This window comes from Podarcis filfolensis (genome assembly GCF_964270895.1).
Source record: "Podarcis filfolensis genome assembly, chromosome: 1".
Classification (NCBI taxonomy): Eukaryota; Metazoa; Chordata; class Lepidosauria; order Squamata; family Lacertidae; genus Podarcis; species Podarcis filfolensis.
Window position 1 is genome coordinate 68176364 of NC_139604.1, and position 19762 is coordinate 68196125.

The following is a 19762-nucleotide window of genomic DNA, read 5'->3' on the forward strand; positions in this document are numbered from 1 at the left end:
GTTATGATGGCTGTCTGCTCATGAGCCTCTCATACGCATCTGGTTGGCTGCTGCAGAAAACAGGATGCTGCGCTATAGGCCTTTGGTCTAATCCGGCAGGGCTCTTCTTATAAAACCCAGGGTTTTATCTTTTCTTGGCTGGGAGTAAGTCCAATCTCACACTGTGGCACTTCCTTCCAAGTAAGGGCCGTAGCTCAGGAGTACAGCATGTGCTTTGCATGTACACAGTCTCAGGTTCATCTCTAGATCGGGCTGAGAAAGATCACTGCATGAAATCCTGGAAAGCCACCGCCAAGTCAGGGTCGAAAATACTGCTAGGTGGACTAAAAGGTCAGGCTCAGTACAAGCTAGCTTCCCATGTTCTTATGCAATATGCATAGAGTGATAGTGGTGTACAATTGGCTCCAGGACAAAAGAGGAGCAGGTTTTTTATCTGCATACTTTTCTGAAAATAAGCCACAAAGTTCAATGGGCTGCAGGCTGCAACTTGATGGAAATGTATGGGATTTCTTCACAAGCAGGAATGCAAAATGTTGTATTATGAGCTTGGATGGTAGTACTTAAATCAAACATGCTAGTAAAACTTATTTGTTGAACTTTGTAGATTTGTGCTTCTTTGTGTGCCTCTTTCCCCCAATATTTCCTCAAAGGGATATCACTTCCTCCCAATATATACAGAACAGTGAATGGCGTACAACCTACCTTCCCCTTGTCAAAAAGACTATCCAGTAAAACTAGCTACTTTAAATAGCCAGTTTAAAACCAGCCAAGCAGAAACCCTAATTATATACCACCATGACATTTACTTCAAATTCATTTTGATACAAAACTGAAGGAAGTTCCTGTACTGAGAAAACCACGACAGGATGTACACAACTTGGTTAATGATGTGGCATTAGGGCCATGGTGTTTTTGTAAAAAAAAAAAAAAACTCAACAACTTTGGGTTTTCTTTTAAAAAGCTTAGCAGTTTTGGGGGTTTGCTTTAAAAAATATCAACTTTTGAAGTGTCCTGGTTTTTATTTTTTAAAATATGGCAACCTTATGCAGCATATCTGTCTGTGGGTTGTGAAACACAACACTGAAGGCCAAGTGCATTCAAATATTCAAAAAGCAGAATTAGCCTCTAAGTTGTATACATTACAGAATGTCTATAATGTTAATATTGTTTCATGCTGCTCCAAGCGGTGTGAGATTCTAAGGGTTCCAGGCTTCGGTTTCTTTGGAATGAGGGACAGTGGAGACTGTGGTGTCTTTATGATAATATAGTTTATTTACATAAATACAACATGAGCCTACGATGGAGGGGTTCACAGCATTAGCACCCCAAACGGGTCTTGTTTCTCCCATAGCCACAACCTTGGATTTGAACAGAAATAAAACATCTTGCTTTGTCTCTCTGGCTTCCCAGCTTGCCTCAGGCCTTTTGTCTTTCTAACTAACCAGGGAGGGAGGCCCACGGGCCATTGTCTGACTGGCCTGGCTTTTCCAGCAGTTGAATCTCTGCTGGATCCAGTAAATAGAAGCAGGGCTCAGGCATATACTGTAGCCTACCCCTCCCCAACTCATAACAAGATGTAGCAGGCAGTCAAATTGGACACGTCAGCAAAATGCTGGCCAATCCACTAAACTGAACTCAAGGTGGCATACTTGGGGTTCCTTGAAAGTATTTCATCCAAGCATTGACCAGACCTAGAGCTGAATAACCTCAGTAAGACCGAATCAAACACCACTAAACCATAACTGCCACAATCATAAGATGTTCCCGCTGAAGCCATGTAATCTGGCAGCATCATCTAGGGGCATTCAGAATTAAAGGTCCTGTGCAGGATGTTTCCTTGTTCTATGCATGCCAAACATGCACAGTATGATTTTTAACAGCCTTCACTCAAAAGCTTTAATATGGGAGTGAGGGGAGGAGTCAAGAAGGGAGAAGAAGGAGAGGTAATAAGACTGGGGTGACTAACTTGTCACCCTCTGGATGTTGTTGGACTTCAGCTGCCAACCATCTTTGACAGTTGGTTATGGTGGCAAGTTAGCCACCCCTTCTCTATTTTCTGCTGCATAGTTCCACAGTCTTCTCTTCATTTATAGTACCTTCCAAAATGAGTACAGCGAACAATATACAGTGGAACCTCGGTTGTCGAACGTAATCCATTCCGGAAGACTGTTCGACTTCCGAAACATTCAACAACTGAGGCGCAATTGCCGGTCGGCAAAGTCAATGGAGCAAAAATTTTAAAAACTCTCAGGAAGCAGTTCGACTTCCAAAAAATGTTCAAAAACAGAAGCATTCACTTCCTGGTAGTTGGCATTTGGGTTCTGAATTGTTCGGCTTCCGAAGCGTTCAACAACTGTGGTTCCACTCTAGTGGATTTAGGTATGCAGACAGATACCCCACCATGAGAGTTCCCCAAATCTTCACACCAGAGCTAAAGCAGATATCAAGGACCTTCTCGCTGAACAACTCTTTCTTTTGGAACTATTGTTAGATCTTTCGGTGCCCATTTAACACATTATTAAATACGATGACTATAGTGGTATGGGCACTTCCAGCTACAGTTCTGTAAACTGTTAGCTGTGAACACACCCCACTAGGCTCTACAAACAAAGTTGTGATTAAATTAAACGTGAAAAGTGACATACGCTGTGTATAAAAGTTTCTCTGCCTAATAATACCTTGTAGCAAATTAGATCAGACTTGGTAATTGGGTCTTCTGTTATTTAAGACTGTATCTTTGTTACGGTATACCAAACAGAAATGAAAGTACAAGCTGAAAGACTAACAGCTTCAGCACATGTTATAGTTGACGATTCAGTCTGAAGTGATTGTTCTCAGTAGTATCAATGTTCCAGGAATAAGTTCTAATCTAAAGTAATCTTAAACTATAAATTTTACTTCAGTAAAATAGATCACCAATAGATTTACTACCTGATCCTCAAGCAAACTGAATGAAAATGTAAACCAGTTTAATCCCTATTGAGATAATTAAGATTTCCACTTGCTACCTTTTTCCTGGCTATGCTTCTATATTTTTAACAGCACCACCATCACCAGAATATCTGATCCTGCAGGAAGCCATGAGGCCCTTTCATGGCATGACACTATGTAGTTGGAATAGTGGCATTGAATTATGCCGCTTGAAAGGACTAGTGAAACAAAGGCATGTGTCATTCTTGGCATTGATAGGAGAAAGTGGGATGCATGATCAGGCCTCTAATTCAACTAATTCAACTGAAAAATTAGATTCCCCACTACATTTTGATATCTCAGTGAAATGTATCTGTCTGGTTCAAAAGACCGACATTTTGAGTTACAACTCTTCTACCCTTAAAGCAGGTTTTTTGTCTTGCAGAACCTTCCTGCAAAATTTTCAGGCTTCCTCAAACTCGGACCTCCAGATGTTTTGAGGCTACAATTCCCATCATCCCTCGCCACTGGTCCTGCTAGCTGGGGATCATGGGAGTTGTAGGCCAAAAAAACTGGAGGGCCAGGTTTGAAGAAGCCTGCTACAAATGTTAAATTATTGAAAGGTATTTCTGTAGAGACAAGATAAAATCAGCAAGGGTTTAAAAATGGAGCTTACAGCTAAAAGGCTAAAAGAGTTGATCATTCCAAATTATCTGTAAATTCCACTTTTCTTTATTATTTAAGAATCATTTTGATGTATAAACACACTAGTTCAAAGTAAATAAAATTGCATTATGCAATTATGATAGATTAATTCCTCTCCATATATGCTCTTATTAATTTGTCTCTGCTTTTTTCTTTATTATGCTGTTTCTCCACACTTTAATTCCCTTATTTCCTCTACTTTAACTTTCTTCCTTTGATAGTCTGAAGTTTACGGTATTTTCCATTGTAAAAGAGCACTATAGTTACATATGAATTATCACTAGCAGAATACTCCCAACACTTGATGGAGTATTTCTTATAATGAGATTAGTAAATAGAACTAGCCCAAAGGTCTGTCCTGGAAAGCGCATAGTGTCACTTACAGCAGTTAATGTGAGGATGAAAAGCCACTGTGGACTTAGCTGCTAAACAGGATTAGTGTTTTATTTGGGAGGGTGGTGTGGAGATTATGAGTACTGCACTAATTTCACCCCACAAGCAACGATCTGCATGAAATCTGTGCGTTCATCTTGAACACTGCAGGTCAGATATTTATTTTGATCTGGATATTTTAACTTTGGTTCCTAACAGAACCATGGTGGTTTCTTGCAGTTGAAGAAAGGGGAATAACCACAAACCCTCAACTATGTGATATCAGAATTCACTGGAACTTATCTCAAAAGTAGAACTTTTGAAGATACAGTACGTGGCTAGGCACAAACCAAGATGTTGCCTCAACACTTGAATGACCTCTGGTGTCGTCTTTTGAAGAGCAGGGCAGACAGAGTCATTCACATGGTTCTTGTCCCAAGCAATGGGACTGGACAAGCAAGAAGAGACTCCTGTGAGTGGCTGGATATGCTGACAGCAATCCCCAAATCTGAGCCATCTAGCATTATAGGAACCTAGGAAGATGCCCTCTGCTGGATTAGAATATTTGGCCATTTGGCCCAGCACAGTCTGTTCCAACTGTAGTGGTTCTCCAGGGCTTCAGGCAGAGAACTTTTTATGTTTATTTTATTTATTTAAAATAATAATAATAATAATAATAATAATAATTTTATCATTTACAATTTCATCTCCTGCTCTGATCCTTTTAAGATGACTTTTGAAGGACTCAGGGTATTCTTAAAAAAACATACTTTTTGGGTGGTCCCCCTAACATCTTTAGTTACTACAAGGAACATCATGATTATATCCAAAATTACCGTACTTACAAGGTTTGTGAATGTAAATAATAATATTATTATTAATAATAATGTTGTTGTTGTTGTTTAGTTGTTTAGTCGTGTCCGACTCTTTGTGACCCATGGACCAGAGCACGCCAGGCACTCCTGTCTTCCACTGCCTTCTGCAGTTTGGTCAAACTCATGTTGATAAATAAATACAATAAAAATATTATTCAACCTAACATTATCAAGGTGGTAAATATTAAAATGAACAATAAAAGAGGTTTCACACAGGTGTTCTGGAAGGTGTTATATTTTCTTGTACGTACTGTATATTTTATGTGTAAGGATCACAAAGGAGTAATAGGCAGAGTAACATATCAGGAGACTTTGAGAGGCTAACTATGGTTGGGTTGGAGGAGTAAAGAGGCAGGAAGGGATACAGCAAGGAAGAAGGGCAGAGAGATAGGCTGTTGGAAAACTTAGTGTCAAGGACAAATAATTTACAGAACTGGAAGTGCCTGAGGAGGATACTCAATGTATAGATGTGGAAGTGGAGTGTTTCATAAGAACCCCTTTCCAAATTAGTGGAGAGTGAGATTGTGCACACCGCACCTCCACACAATGAAGATTTTGGGTTTCATCTTTTTTGTCATAAAAAGGGTAGATTTCACAATGTGGTATAGGTAGATGCAAGGTGACTTCTCAAAAGACTGAATAAGATAGACTTCTATATGATTTGAACAGTAACTAATTTTCTATGTTTAAATGATCTGCAAATACTGTTTGTATTAATTGTTCCAGATTTTTTTATCTATGGTGTAATTATACCAAAGCAAAGCATTTTACATATAATTATTTTCTGTTCTATACTACAATAATTTCCTACCTATACTTTCACATTCATTACATACTTCCTCTGTCTCTTTCATCTTTCATCATGCTGTTTCTCCCCAGGCTCTCATTGTCTTGGTTCCTCCCTCCTTGCATTAGTCTGTTGACTGTTTAAAGTTCATCTAAGTGTTGACTCATCGCTTGCAAAAGACTTGCCTACTTCCAACACTTAACTGGTGAGACTCTGAGTAGCAGGAAGTCCTATTCAAACTGAAAATATTGTAGGAGATTATTCTGGCAGCAGATTTTACATATTAAACTGACCTGAATGAATAATTCTTGAATATATTAAAATTGTTTTAGAAAATGTACATCATGAACCCCAGAGACTAGAGTTATGTGTTACAAGAGGCTCCCCTGATGTATGGGTTAGGAGGTCTGCAACTCCAAAACTTTAATGGAAGAAATCTTGGGAGGACTGTACTGAGGCACATCTGAAGTTCAAGTGCAGCTCTGTCTCTCTTTCCATTTCATATGCTCTTGAAATGATGGAACAAGCCAAGGTTCATAACCCAACAACAAACCATGGCTTATGACTGTTGTTTGTTAGGAACAAACAAACCATGGTAAAGCTAAACAAACCATGTTTTAGTGTTGCAGGCAAACCATGCAAGAGAGAAACTAGGTCATGTTCTGCTAATTTCAGATGAATTATCTGCAAATATCTTTTGAAGCAAAACCTTAAATAAAATTAACAATCAATATAATCTACAAAGGTTGGAAGGCCAGATTTTTAATTAAATTAGGTACAGGTTGAGGGGTAGTAAGACTTATTTCTGGAGGAGACTCTTGAGAGTCCCATGGACTGCAAGAAGATCAAACCTATCCATTCTTAAGGAAATCAGCCCTGAGTGCTCACTGGAAGGACAGATCCTGAAGCTGAGGCTCCAGTACTTTGGTCACCTCATGAGAAGAGAAGACTTCCTGGAAAAGACCCTGATGTTGGGAAAGATGGAGGGCACAAGGAGAAGGGGATGACAGAAGATGAGATGGTTAGATAGTGTTCTCGAAGCTACCAGCATGAGTTTGACCAAACTGCTGGAGGCAGTGGAAGACAGGAGTGCCTGGCATGCTCTGGTCCATGGGATCATGAAGAGTCGGACACAACGAAACGACTAAACAACAACAACAACAACAGACTTATTTCATTGAATTAGCTGCTGAAAGTGATCTCAGGGACAAGTTGTTGCAGGGGTGGGGAACCTCTGGCCCACAGGCCTCCCCATTTTGGCCTGTGAGGCCATTTCTGCCAAGCTGTGAGTGCCTGATATCATATATATATATATGTATGTATATGTATATATATAAGGGACGTGGGTGGCGCTGTGGGTAAAACCTCAGCGCCTAGGGCTTGCCGATCACATGGTCAGCGGTTCGAATCCCCGCGGCAGGGTGAGCTCCCGTCTTTCGGTCCCAGCTCCTGCCCACCTAGCAGTTCGAAAGCACCCCTAAGTGCAAGTAGATAAATAGGTACCGCTTTATAGTGGGAAGGTAAACGGTGTTTCCGTGTGCTGCGCTGGTGCCGGCTCGCCAGAGCAGCTTCGTCACGCTGGCCACGTGACCCGGAAGTGTCTCCGGACAGCGCTGGCCCCCGGCCTCTTAAGTGAGATGGGCGCACAACCCTAGAGTCGGACACGACGGGCCCGTACGGGCAGGGGTACCTTTACCTTTTTATGTATGTAGGTGTATATATATATATATATATATATATATATATATGCGCACAGATCAGCTGACTGTCAGGCATTGCAAAGCCCCTTTTAAAGTGCCCCCAAAGCCACCTATTAGCTAATGTAGAATATTCTGAAAGGCAATTTGCACTCTGTACATTTGTCTGATTGACATGAGGATGGCCCTGCCCACCTATCAAATTTGGCCCGCAGAAGGTGCAGGACATAATGATTTGGCCTGCAGGCTCCAGCTTGACTGGATCTTTTTTTGGGAGAATAACAGGTCAAAAAGGCTGCAAATCAGTAGGATGAGCGTTGGGGTGAATTTGATTACCCAAGACTATAAAACCATGAATATGTACTTGGGCATAGCCATAAAAACACTATAGGATGAATATAGTGGTGATTGATGACGTTAATAGCTTGTGTTTGCATATATGCGGCCAGTGTTCAATACCACGCATGGATGCTGACGGTTGGTTGTCCAACGTTACAGCAGTAGAAAACGCGGGCGGACAGCTCCAAGGCTTGGTCCATCACTTTTTGCTGCCTCTTAGCACCCTCCTTCGCATCTGCCTTATCCGAAAACATACAAGGGAGAGTCGTTTATATTTGCACTAATGGAACCAGTGAAACCACTATATTTCCTGATCCTTATTCTACACACGTAGCATCCACACGTTACACGTTGTCCTCGTTTCCCCCCTCTGCACGGCCAATGTTTGAGTGGCATACGGGGGGCCTGGGAGGAAGCGCTCCGAACGGACTACAATTCCCGTGATGCCCGGCGGCGGCGGCGGCAAGAGTCGAGCGGAAGGCGTCGGGCCTCCCAGCGGCCGCGAGCAGCAGCTCTATCCGGGGCCTTGGCGCGTCTCTCCTCCTTTCGCGCCGCCGGCTGCCGCTGTGGAGCGGCGGGTCCATGTGCGCATCGAGCGGCGCTGCTGCCCCTGCTCTCCTCCGCGTCGCCTCGCCTCGCCGGGCCTCGACCCTCCCGCCATGGATCCCAACACCATCATCGAGGCCCTGCGGGGCACCATGGACTCCACGCTGCGGGAGACGGCCGAGAGGCAGCTCAACGAGGTGAGCGGCCAAGGCGCCAGCGCGGCCCGGCCCGGGGCGGGAGCGGAGCGCGCCAACAGGGGCAACCCCCGCGACCAGGCCGGGCGGCGGGCGGGCGGGCGGCAGGAGGCAGCCCTAGGCCCGCAGGCGCCGACGGAGGGTAGATTGGGCGTGGGAGCCGAGGAACAGCCATGCGGGGCCGGGCGGGGTGAGGGGAAGGCTACGTGCGCGGTGGGTCTGGCGAGGGGAAGGGAGCCTGGCGGGGGGAGCCCTGTGAAGGGTACAAGGGAGGTCACCTCCAAGCTCCGGAGTGAAGGGAAACTTGGCCGGAGGGGGGGGTGAAACTGGGTTGTCGCGCGTGTCACTTTCCCCGTTCACACGCACACGCGGAGGGGCTGCTGCGGGAGGAGGCCGGTGGCAGCAGGAGAGCCGCCCTGCCGCGCCGAGCTGCCTTGTGCGAAACGTGGGCAGGAAGAGGGAAGTAGGCGGCGTGTAGGGAGAGCGGAGAGGCCTTGCTGACGAAGTGTGGACGGGGCGGAAGGGAAGGCCTTGCCCGTGGTCGGCCCCGCTGTCAGGCCGCCTTCGCGCTCCCTCCAGCATTGTCCTCAGGCACATGGCAGCCTCCTCCACCCCAGGGGGAAGCGTGGCAGGGGCTGAAGCCGCTCCAGTGCCGCCACCGCCGCCTCTGGGCAACGAGGCAGGAGCGCCCGATCGTGGCACCGACGGAGTTTTTAAACTGCCCCTTTCGAAAAGTGGTTTTTTTAAAGCGGTAGCCTAGGATGCTGTTAGCCCATATATGGGCGCAACTTCTGAGTTTTTAGGTTAGGCAAGCTGAAAGGAGGTTGGTGGGTAATAGAGCCCTGTAAGAGATCTGAGACGGTCTAGTGATCGGAAAGGAAAGCCTGTTAAGGCTTTTGGAATTAAATGGTTTCATAAGTAATGCAGCACACAGACTTCAGCTGCGAACTGTCAGCTTGACTGCAGGTTAGCGAACTTAGTAACTCAGAAACTGCATTTGGGACAGTTTCTGGGCTCCTTTCTGTTCAGGATGTCCCTTGAGGCTTGAAATCTAGTTAGGCCAGAGAAACTTACTCTTTACCAAAACAAGTCTTCTCAAATAATTCCTAAGGAGTAATAGTTACTATTACTCATAAACTAGTTAACATGCTTCTCAAATTGAAAGGAGTAACAAAACATCAGTATGATGCTGTGTGTTTGAGTGAACAGCTGATGGACTTTCTAATGGCATTTCAAACTACAGTATTTTTATTAAAAGAATAAAGACTAACTAGATGCCAATGTTTGGTATAATTTCAAAAACGTGGTGCCTGCTTTGAAAAGTGTGGTGTTCTTTTAAACAGACAACTTCCAAACATAGCCTGAAAGCTTTGAGGCTGCAGAAAGCAGCAGGAGAACGGTGGACGAGACTGTTTTCGGCACATTGTGGGACTTTCTTGCACACAATGCTTTCCCTTGGTTTTCCATCGATTAAGCTAACTGAAGATGAATGTACACTACTGAAACATTTGAAAGACCTACATTTTAAATATTAGAATGGAAGGAGGCTTCATACAGACAGTAAAATTATGCCCAAATGGGCTATCTCCTCATATATTTGTATGGCTGACTGACTACCTTATCTGAATTGACTTGGGCCTATGTGGCAACAGTCACATAATTGAGGATGGTAGTACTCTTTCAGTGGCAGCTTGTATTGTATTGCTGACACTAGGAGAGTCTGCTATGCTTTTCATATTCTTTGGTTTGCAATAGGTCATCTGGCCTGTACTACACACATGGTTCAGAACAGATGTAGGTGATTTATGATAAGGTAAATCACTCTTTCTGGAAAGGTAGAATGGCGATACCTGAGTCACCATAGGTAACAATGGTTTTAGAACCCAGAAAGTGTAGGAAGTGACATCACTATGGAGGTATAAAAGAGACATACTAATTGACCAATTAAGACTGGGGCTTGGACTTGTCAACAGATGTGGTCATGTAGCCTGCAGTGTTGAAAATGAAATGATTGTGTCATGGCTTCAAGAGGAATTGGGGAAAGCTGCTTTTCTAGGTCTATTTTTATATTGTGGTTTTAAAATTATTGCTGTTTGTGAACAAACATGTTCAGTCTATTTATCTACATAGGTTAAAAAAAGTACACCTTCCAATGTTCCATCGTAATTTGCTTGTGGCATGAAACTGAATTAATAAACTAACAGTTCCATACAGTTCTGGAAAATATGCTAATTTACGGCTAATATGCAACATTTTGGGTTTTTTGAACAAAAGTAATATACACATTAATATTGTAGTATCAAAAAGATCACTAGTATGGCTGCTACACAACATGTGATAAGCAGAAATTTGGAATTATGATCATATTCAGCATAAGTGCAAAATGTGCTTATAGCTTGAAGCTTTTGCCAGAGGAAATATTGTGATACAATTGAGTGAAATACTGCATTAGAAGTGGTACCAGTTCACTTAATGGTCTAGACTTGCTTTTTGTGCATTGAAACATGATATTATATTGTAAGCTTTAATCAGACTTGCATTATATCATTTTGAATGAACAGCCCATAGTTTTCCTGGCATATGTTTAAATAGCAAAGTCCTCGCCTCTTGTCTGAGCTCTATAGGTAATGGCAAAACGTTAACAACATTGTTCTTCAAATGTAGGTCTTTTATATACAGTAAATGCTCGTTCAGGATGTTTGTCCTGATAAATAATGCCAATAAAAAGATTACAGAGAAGTACTGTGTATACAGGTTGAAACTTTTTATCCTTTTTCTCATGTATATATTAAAAATGTTTTTTGGGAAAGTTTCTTGTCATTTGATTTTTTTTATTCTTAAAGTTGTGAGGTGTCCATCAATATAGGTAAATAAAAAGACTTGTGTATATTGTGCATGCTTTGTTCAATAAGTCTTAATCTGAAAAATGTACATTGACCCTAGACTAGAGCTTTGTTCATATATTAGGTCGTTTATTGTTATAAGTAATTCTTTCAGTATTTAATGATATTAATAGGTTCTAACTATGGTGCTTGTGGATCTTTGAGTTATGCTTATATGTGGTAAAACGAAACTCCAATATGCTCTTAGTAATGGGAACTAGGTAGCTGATCACGTACAATGAAGGGTTCAGTTACCTTAACCATCTTACTCTTAAAAATGGGCTCTCATCTGCTGCTTAACATAGGAATACTGTATAGGAAGCAGTCTTATATCATGCAACAGTGTTAGTCCATCTAGTTCAATCTTATATCACAGGCTGACAGTAGCGCTCTGGGTTTCACAGAGTCTTTCCTGGCCATGCTTGGTAACATCAAGAAATGAGTATGGGACCTTTTTCATGCAAAACATGTGCCCTAATACTGAGCCACAGGCCTTCACTAAACAGCCCTTTATATATGATTGGAGTAGATGTCATGTCATCACATCACATTTGAGCAAAATAAAATTATAAGGTGAAATTCAGCAATGCACACCTGCTTGTGCTGTATGACTTCATTTCCTCTCCCCCCCTTTGTGCTCCCATAATTTGTTCTGGAGGGTTCCCCAAGTACTTTTCAAGTAGATCTTGAGGGCAGGAGTGAGAGGAGAGGCTTGCGACATCTTTTTGCATCAGCAGAAGTGCATTCTTGGGCTCTGACAGTGTTGGATGCAACTCGTAAGTTTACAGCTGGCCAACAACAACTGAGCAGTAGACAGTTGCAGCTGGAATGCAGTGGGTGTCCATTGCTGGACTGGTTGCACATTGGTTGAAAACCATGTATCAAGTATTGGACTTGAATGAGGAAAATTACCACTCTGCCATTAGTGCTTGACTGACTGCCACCTATATATCAGTTTAACGTATATCATTCTTTTTGTAAATCACTTTGAGGTTTTCTGCAGTCAGGAGTTATACTGTATAAGTTTTATGAAATACATACATACATACATACATACATACATATATTATGGAGTTGTGAGGTTAAAATGCTGTCCTGGGTTCTTTAGTTGAAGTGTGAGAGATAAATGCAATAGGTAGCTAAACAGATGTGCAATACATAAGTCTCAAAGTTTAGGATGTGGAAAATCTGTGACCCTTGAGCTTCCATCATCCCCAACCATTATGGTCATTGGTCAGGGATAATGGGAGTTGTAGTCCAGCAACATCTTGAGGTTCACAGGCTTCCCACCCCGGTTTAAGATTATTGATGAAGTGCATAGTGGTGTACTGTGAATAGCGGTCTTATTTAAATATAACTTATATTACAGCTTCATATGTGTCTGCCTATTCAGACATTATCCTCATTGAGTTCAGCAGAACTTACTTGTAAGTAAGTGTTGAGAATTGTTCTTCAGTTTTCAAGATTCATATAGTTGCTGTGGAGTGTGCCTTTTGTTAGCAATTAAATGCTAATTTTTGCATATTGTGTAGAGTCCTACAATGTAAGGAATCTAGAGCACATTACTTTCTGAGAGCTACTGGATTTCTCCAGTGTAATGTGTCCTCCTTGTTGTTTAGTCGTTTAGTCGTGTCCGACTCTTCGTGACCCCATGGACCAGAGCACGCCAGGCACTCCTGTCTTCCACTGCCTCCCGCAGTTTGGTCAGACTCATGTTTGTAGCTTCGAAGACACTATCCAACCATCTCGTCCTCTGTCGTCCCCTTCTCCTTGTGCCCTCCATCTTTCCCAACATCAGGGTCTTTTCCAGGGAGTCTTCTCTTCTCATGAGGTGGCCAAAGTACTGGAGCCTGAGCTTCAGGATCTGTCCTTCCAGTGAGCACTCAGGGCTGATTTCCTTAAGAATGGATAGGTTTGATCTTCTTGCAGTCCATGGGACTCTCAAGAGTCTCCTCCAGCACCATAGTTCAAAAGCATCAATTCTTCGACGATCAGCCTTCTTTATGGTCCAGCTCTCACTTCCATACATCACTACTGGGAAAACCATAGCTTTTACTATACGGACCTAGTCTAAAGAAGAAAAGCTTCAGTGATAGAGAGCAGAGGTTTCTTAACCCCTCCTCCTCCTCCTCCCTCCTAGCTTATCTCCAGCCTCCACAAAATGTTGGGCTAGTGACAGCTGCCAAAATTGCCTTTATGTGTACTGCCACAGCCTAGTTTCCTACTGGGAGACAGGAAGCACCATCATTCTTCATTGGGTCCTAGATTCCCTCCTGTCCTGCTAGTGGCTGGATAGAATGCAGTTGCATTTAATCTTGTTTTAAATGTTTATGCCTATTTTGCTGTTTGTTTGGGTTTTTTGTTTTTGTTTTTTGCTTGCCTGGTGAAATGTTAGTGTGGAAGAAAGAGAGGTCACTATTAATTCTTCCACAAACTTTAGAAAAATACCTAGGAAGCAATTATACATTTGTTTTGGTTTTCCAGATTTCTTCAAACTAGAAAAAGAAAATGCTTATTAGTAGTAATCCCTCTGATTTCTAGTTGAAGAATGCATCCTAATAATCTCATTCCTCTTTCCCCTATCTTCAGACATTCTAACCCTTTTAAAGGTTTTGGAGGTCTGTGTTAAGAAGTAAATAATGACTTGAAGTGATTACTGCCATCAAAAGATGCTAAAATAGAACCTTTAAAAATCTGTTGTAGTTTTTTGTTGCTTAGTTAAAATGTCAGTAAACCATGGCAACTAAAAGCAGTGATAATGGTTCTTTTAGTTTTTTGTAGTATCCCACCTTCTATTATCTACAGGAACATATTAATAACACTTACTTTACCATTCTCTTTATAAAAGAAGTTTAGTTGAAATGCCTTTTCCTTGAAACATTCTTATGGCTTAAGTGACTTGCTTGTATGTTACCAAATTATGAAAAATATTTTTAGATTGCCTGTGTTTGAGCTTCTTTTTTATTTTTAGGAAGCTGGTGTGTTATAGCTATTATGTTGGTGTAAAATTGGAATGACCCAGAGTGAGCAAAGTGGTTTGTGTGGCTTAAGCTTTGCTTAAAACATTAAATATGATCTTACATAACTTTTGAGTAAGTGAACTTTGATAAGAAATAATACTTCAAATTGTGTTTAGTTCCTGAAAGAGTAGTGTAACATGCGGTGGAGTGGGAAGAACAACTCTGTTAATAAGGTTGCATAGCAAACATAGATTTTAGAAATGTCACTGGATTCCTTGGCTCTTAAACAACTAGGAAGTCATGCCCATGACACAGCATTTTGAGGACAAGGCAGGGTGTTTTATCTTGTTTACTCTTAAACAAGATAAATAGGCTTTCTTTAAAATGTTAAATATTTTTCAGTTAGTTTCAGGTTCTTCTGCACGCATGTGAATAACAATGCAATATGAAATGGCAAGTCTTAGGAAGTAGCTTCCCTCCATTGTTACCATACTGTATTAACCTATTTGAAGGACTTGAATATGTAGGATTTATTCTTGCCTTCAGACATCATTGCATTTCAGTTCTGGTTCTTGTCAGTAATAGCAAACCAAGAAGTACAATACAGGTAACTTCTTTTACAAGGGTTTGGTTCCAGGGGTCCATGCATATACACAAAAATGTGTAAAGCCAGGAACCCCTGGAACCAAGCCCCCTGCAATGTGGAGGACTGCTTGCCCAGCTTTGGGAACCCTCTCGCTTCCTTTGCAAAGTCATTTAAGTGCTTGCCCTGCTTTGGGAGTGAGGAGGGAGGGCTCTAGATCTCTTCCAGAGACCACATGCCTCCTTCCCAAACTTATCCACTAGATGCTGCCAGACAGGTGGGTGGGTGGGTGGAAATAAATAAATGGATAGTGCTTTTCCTCTGCTCTCCGTTTATTATTTATTCCTTCCCCACTCATGCAAAGCTTATAAGTTAAATAACTGTAAGATGCAAGTTACCTGTGTAGTAAACTAAGAAGTGTTTTTAAAACTTAGTGTAACACGAGCTTTTGCATGGAAGGGTTTTATAAGAGAAGTTTCACTATCTTCTCTGTTGATGAACTAAGAGAGACAATTGGTTGCATTATGATGTAATTTGTGCCACACCAGTGATAAGCCACAATTTGTTCACGTCTTTCTCTCTTTGATTATGAGAATAAAAGGCTGGTATAAAGGAAGGGAAGCATACGCAAATGTGGCAATTTGAAATGCTGCTGGACACTTGTATTACAGCAGTTGTTCTGAGGATGCTTAATAATCAGCATGTGGAAGGAAGAAGGAGAAAGAGTGAAAAATGGGACAATGAGAAAGAAAACCTTGAAAAATTAAGTAGTCTCCATATTGAATGTTGGTTAGAAATTGGAATCTGATCCACAGAAATCTCGCAAGCATTCATGATGTTCTAGAAAAAACAAGTGTACAGAAGATTAGAATGGAAATATTGATTGAAATTCAAAGAAGTTTCCACCTTCCATTTTATTCCCTGTTTTCAGCTTTCCAATTTTAGACAGGCATGTTGTTTATATGCAATATAGTTAAAACTATTTTTTCTTTAAAAAATGTGATTATACCAAAGTCTGCCTGAAGTTACATTAATAAAAATACCTAACTTTTAATATGGCCAAGGCTGTAATTGTACCTTACTAAGCATTTTATAATGAGAGAGCTTCATGTACACAGACACAAATAGCAGATGATACAATATCACCTTTTTGCTTGAACTGAATTCCTAAATTAACAGCATCCATTGCATGCCATTTTGCACCTCTTGCTTTAACGTGTTTGCATTTTCCAGCCTTGCAGTTTGTTTACAAGGGCAGTCTTTCTGATTATAATTCTAACAAGTTAAGTAAAGCAGCACCTTGGAAGAAAGCAATATTTCCATGCAGTTCAGATCAGAAGCATTGTCTCATTTTCTCTCAGTTATGACTTACCAAGACTTCATGTCTTAAGTTAGTAACAATAATAAAACAACAACAAAGTCTGATGAATGAATGCATCCTCTATTAAAGAGAAGTGGTTGGCTTAAAGCTAATGCATCTTTTCCCAAATTTGTATCAGTAGCATGATGATATCACACCTCTTTAGGTAGCATATTTGAACCAAGATTAGATTGTTCTGGGTTCATGCTGTTCTGCTGAATAGGTTTCTTTTTATGTCATGCCTGTTTGTCACTATGCCAATTTTTTTTATATTGGCAGTGAACTAAAAGTGAGTCACCAGTGAGTAGTTCATTATGTTCAAACAACTTGGATTTGTAATCGGCTCCTAAGATGACTCGGCTTTGTCTGGTGGTTAAAGGGAAAATATTTTACAATGAGTTGTCCTAGTTTCTCCATACACACAATGAGGGCGAATGGTGCTTTTGGAAGGTGTGATGAAAAAATCATTCTGTTTTAGAAACTGTTCTTGCCAGTACAGTAGAATCTACTGATCTATACATGCCTCTAGTAAGAGAAGGAAGAAGTTGTCACCCTATTGATCTATTAAACCAGGTGTCAGGGACCTCTGGCCCTCTGGACATTGCTGAACTACAGTTCACACCAGCTCAAGCAAGCATAGCAAATAGTCAGTGATGATGGAATATATAGTTCAGCAACATCTGGAGATCCAACAATTCCCTACACCTGCAATAGACCCAAAATAGAGGCCTATTTGAGCATCTTTCAAATTCACCAGAACTCTTCAGCAGGCTAGATGTTATGAAAAAATGATATAGAAGGACGACATATTCTTGAATGTGATGAAAAACCAAAATATATAGTTTGCAATAGAATGGAATATGTATTGTGCAGATTTAATTGGGTTAGACAGTACCTGCTTGAAAAGGGGATTTCTGGTTGCAGCATGATATGGTGAAGCAATAGCTACTAATCTCTTTTGAAAAATAGGAACATTAAGAAGCTGCCTTATACTGAGTCAGACAAATGATCTATCTAGCTCAGTATTCTCTACAGTAGACTTGCAGCACCTCTCTGGCATTTTAGACAAAGGATGTTCCAAACCCTATCTGGAGATGATGGAACTTGAACCTGGGACCATTAGCATGCAAAACAGATGTCCTACTGTTGAATTATAGCCCTTCCATGGTGTAAGATAAAAAATAAAGAAGACAATTATTCAGATCTGTTTTTAGCACTAATTTTAACACTTGTAAGGTAGAGAACATAAGTGGAGTACTGATGGCAGTCCTTACTCTAGCAAAGCTGGAGATGAATTTTAGATGGTGAATGGAATGTGAATGAAATATAGAGCTAAGGCCTCTTCAGTGTTAGGTGGCAGAAGGTGATCTTCCAGTTCTATATTTTCTTTTCCTGGATGGTTAATTTTGGTATTTAAAAAGATGCAGATTAATGGTTTCATTAGAACCTAACTACAGTTGTTGATTTATCAGTCCATTTGTAGCAAAGGTGACAGCTGTAGTGGTCACAACACCATGTTATAAGAAAAAACTGCTGCTTTTCCCTTATAGGGTATTCCAGAGCCCGTATAGAGCCCTTCTAAGGTTCCCTATCTGCAGGAGAAAGTAACAGAGGCCAACCACAGTATACTGTACTGAGAAGCAAAGCGACTTGGAAGCCTGATCTTTATTAAAGGAACTGTTGCAACAGGGTCCCCACTCACCACATGCAGGAAGGAGGAGAACCCTGAACAGTGGTGCACAAGCCCTTATATTTGTTGTTTAGTTGTTTAGTCGTGTCTGACTCTTCGTGACCCCATGGACCAGAGCACTCCAGGCACTTCTGTCTCACCACATGCAGGATGGAGGAGAACCCTGAACAGTGGTGCACAAGCCCTTGTATAGACACTTGAAATTGTCTACCCTGTAGTCCAAGACCACCCCCCTGAAACATCATATATACATCACAGAAGGAGGCGGTCTACAGCAGAAATCCTGTCTGCCAGGATAACTGATAATAGTCACTGATTGCACTACCTGGGCAGTCTGGCCATTCTTTTGTGATGGTCAATACTTTAGTTCCTGAATCCAGGTCAGAAGCTCACCCTATTCATACACAAATGCGGCCTTTTTGTTTGGAAGCAAAAAGACAATGGGAAGGCTTTCTCCATTTGCCTCCCTTAGTGCAGAGGAATATTTGAGCTAATTGGGAGAGACAAAATGGTTTCAGGATTGCTCTCCCATACTATTTCAGACACGTGGTGTTTGTGTGTGTATATGGTGCATTTAATATGTACATGGTGAGTCCTTTAAAAGATGCCCTGTGGATACAGAGTACACATGTTCCACGGGGCCTCTTTTAAAAGACTCACTGTATGTATTAAATTCACCATATATGTATGCATTTATGGATATTAATATTTATTCTATATTTGAGACCTTAAAATTCTTACAACGATCAAAAGATACCCGTGTTTCCACTACAGCCGACACCTTTGTTGCAAGAGGGCTGATCATTGTAGTTTGGACTCTAATGAAACTAAGGGCTTAGGCTTATAGCCATTGATCTGTATACTCTTCCCCTCCTTCAATACTCAACCTGTGATTTTCCTAAAGTGAGTGCTGGGACTTCTTTAAAAAGGGGCAGGCAGGTGCTTGGAGATGTATTTTTCTTTTTAATATTTGCTGCCAATTGTGTGTGTTTATAGGGCTAGAGATTCTGAATATCTGCGTGCTACTATTATGTCCCCTTTTAAATCCAGTCTTGAGTGGCTGTGGGCATTCTCCCTGCTGCCATTCCCCATTTATTTGTAGCAGGACTTTTAAGAACAATTTCCCCTCTGATCTCTCTGGAGAAACTTTTAAAGCAAACCTTGGAGCCGTTGTTGTTGTTGTTTAGTCGTTTAGTCGTGTCCGACTCTTCGTGACCCCATGGACCAGAGCACGCCAGGCACTCCTGTCTTCCACCGCCTCCCGCAGTTTGGTCAGGCTCATGTTTGTAGCTTCGAGAACACCATCCAACCATCTCGTCCTCTGTCGTCCCCTTCTCCTTGTGCCCTCCATCTTTCCCAACATAAGGGTCTTTTCCAGGGAGTCTTCTCTTCTCATGAGGTGGCCAAAGTATTGGAGCCTCAACTTCACAATCTGTCCTTCCAGTGAGCACTCAGGGCTGATTTCCTTAAGAATGGATACGTTTGATCATAGAATCATAGAGTTGGAAGAGACCACAAGGGCCATCGAGTCCAACCCCCTGCCAAGCAGGAAACACCATCAGAGCACTCCTGACATATGGTTGTCAAGCCTCTGCTTAAAGACCCCCAAAGAAGGAGACTTCACCACACTCCTTGGCAGCAAATTCCACTGTCAAACAGCTCTTACTGTCAGGAAGGTCTTCCTAATGTTTAGGTGGAATCTTCTTTCTTGTAGTTTGGATCCATTGCTCCGTGTCCGCTTCTCTGGAGCAGCAGAAAACAACATTTCTCCCTCCTCTATGTGACATCCTTTTATATATTTGAACATGGCTATCATATCACCCCTTAACCTCCTCTTCTCCAGGCTAAACATGCCCAGCTCC

General features: G+C 41.7%; 1 protein-coding gene across 1 annotated transcript in view; it reads left to right on the plus strand.

Annotated features, from left to right (window-relative positions):
• The first annotated feature begins 8081 nt into the window (after positions 1–8081).
• The window catches only part of IPO7 (importin 7), a 42324-nt gene continuing 30643 nt past the window's right edge, over positions 8082–19762 (plus strand). Inside the window, exon 1 of the mRNA XM_083597832.1 lies at positions 8082–8428. Coding sequence (XP_083453958.1) covers positions 8129–8428 — 300 coding nt within the window. The 5' untranslated portion in view covers positions 8082–8128. The remainder of the gene's footprint in view (positions 8429–19762) is intronic.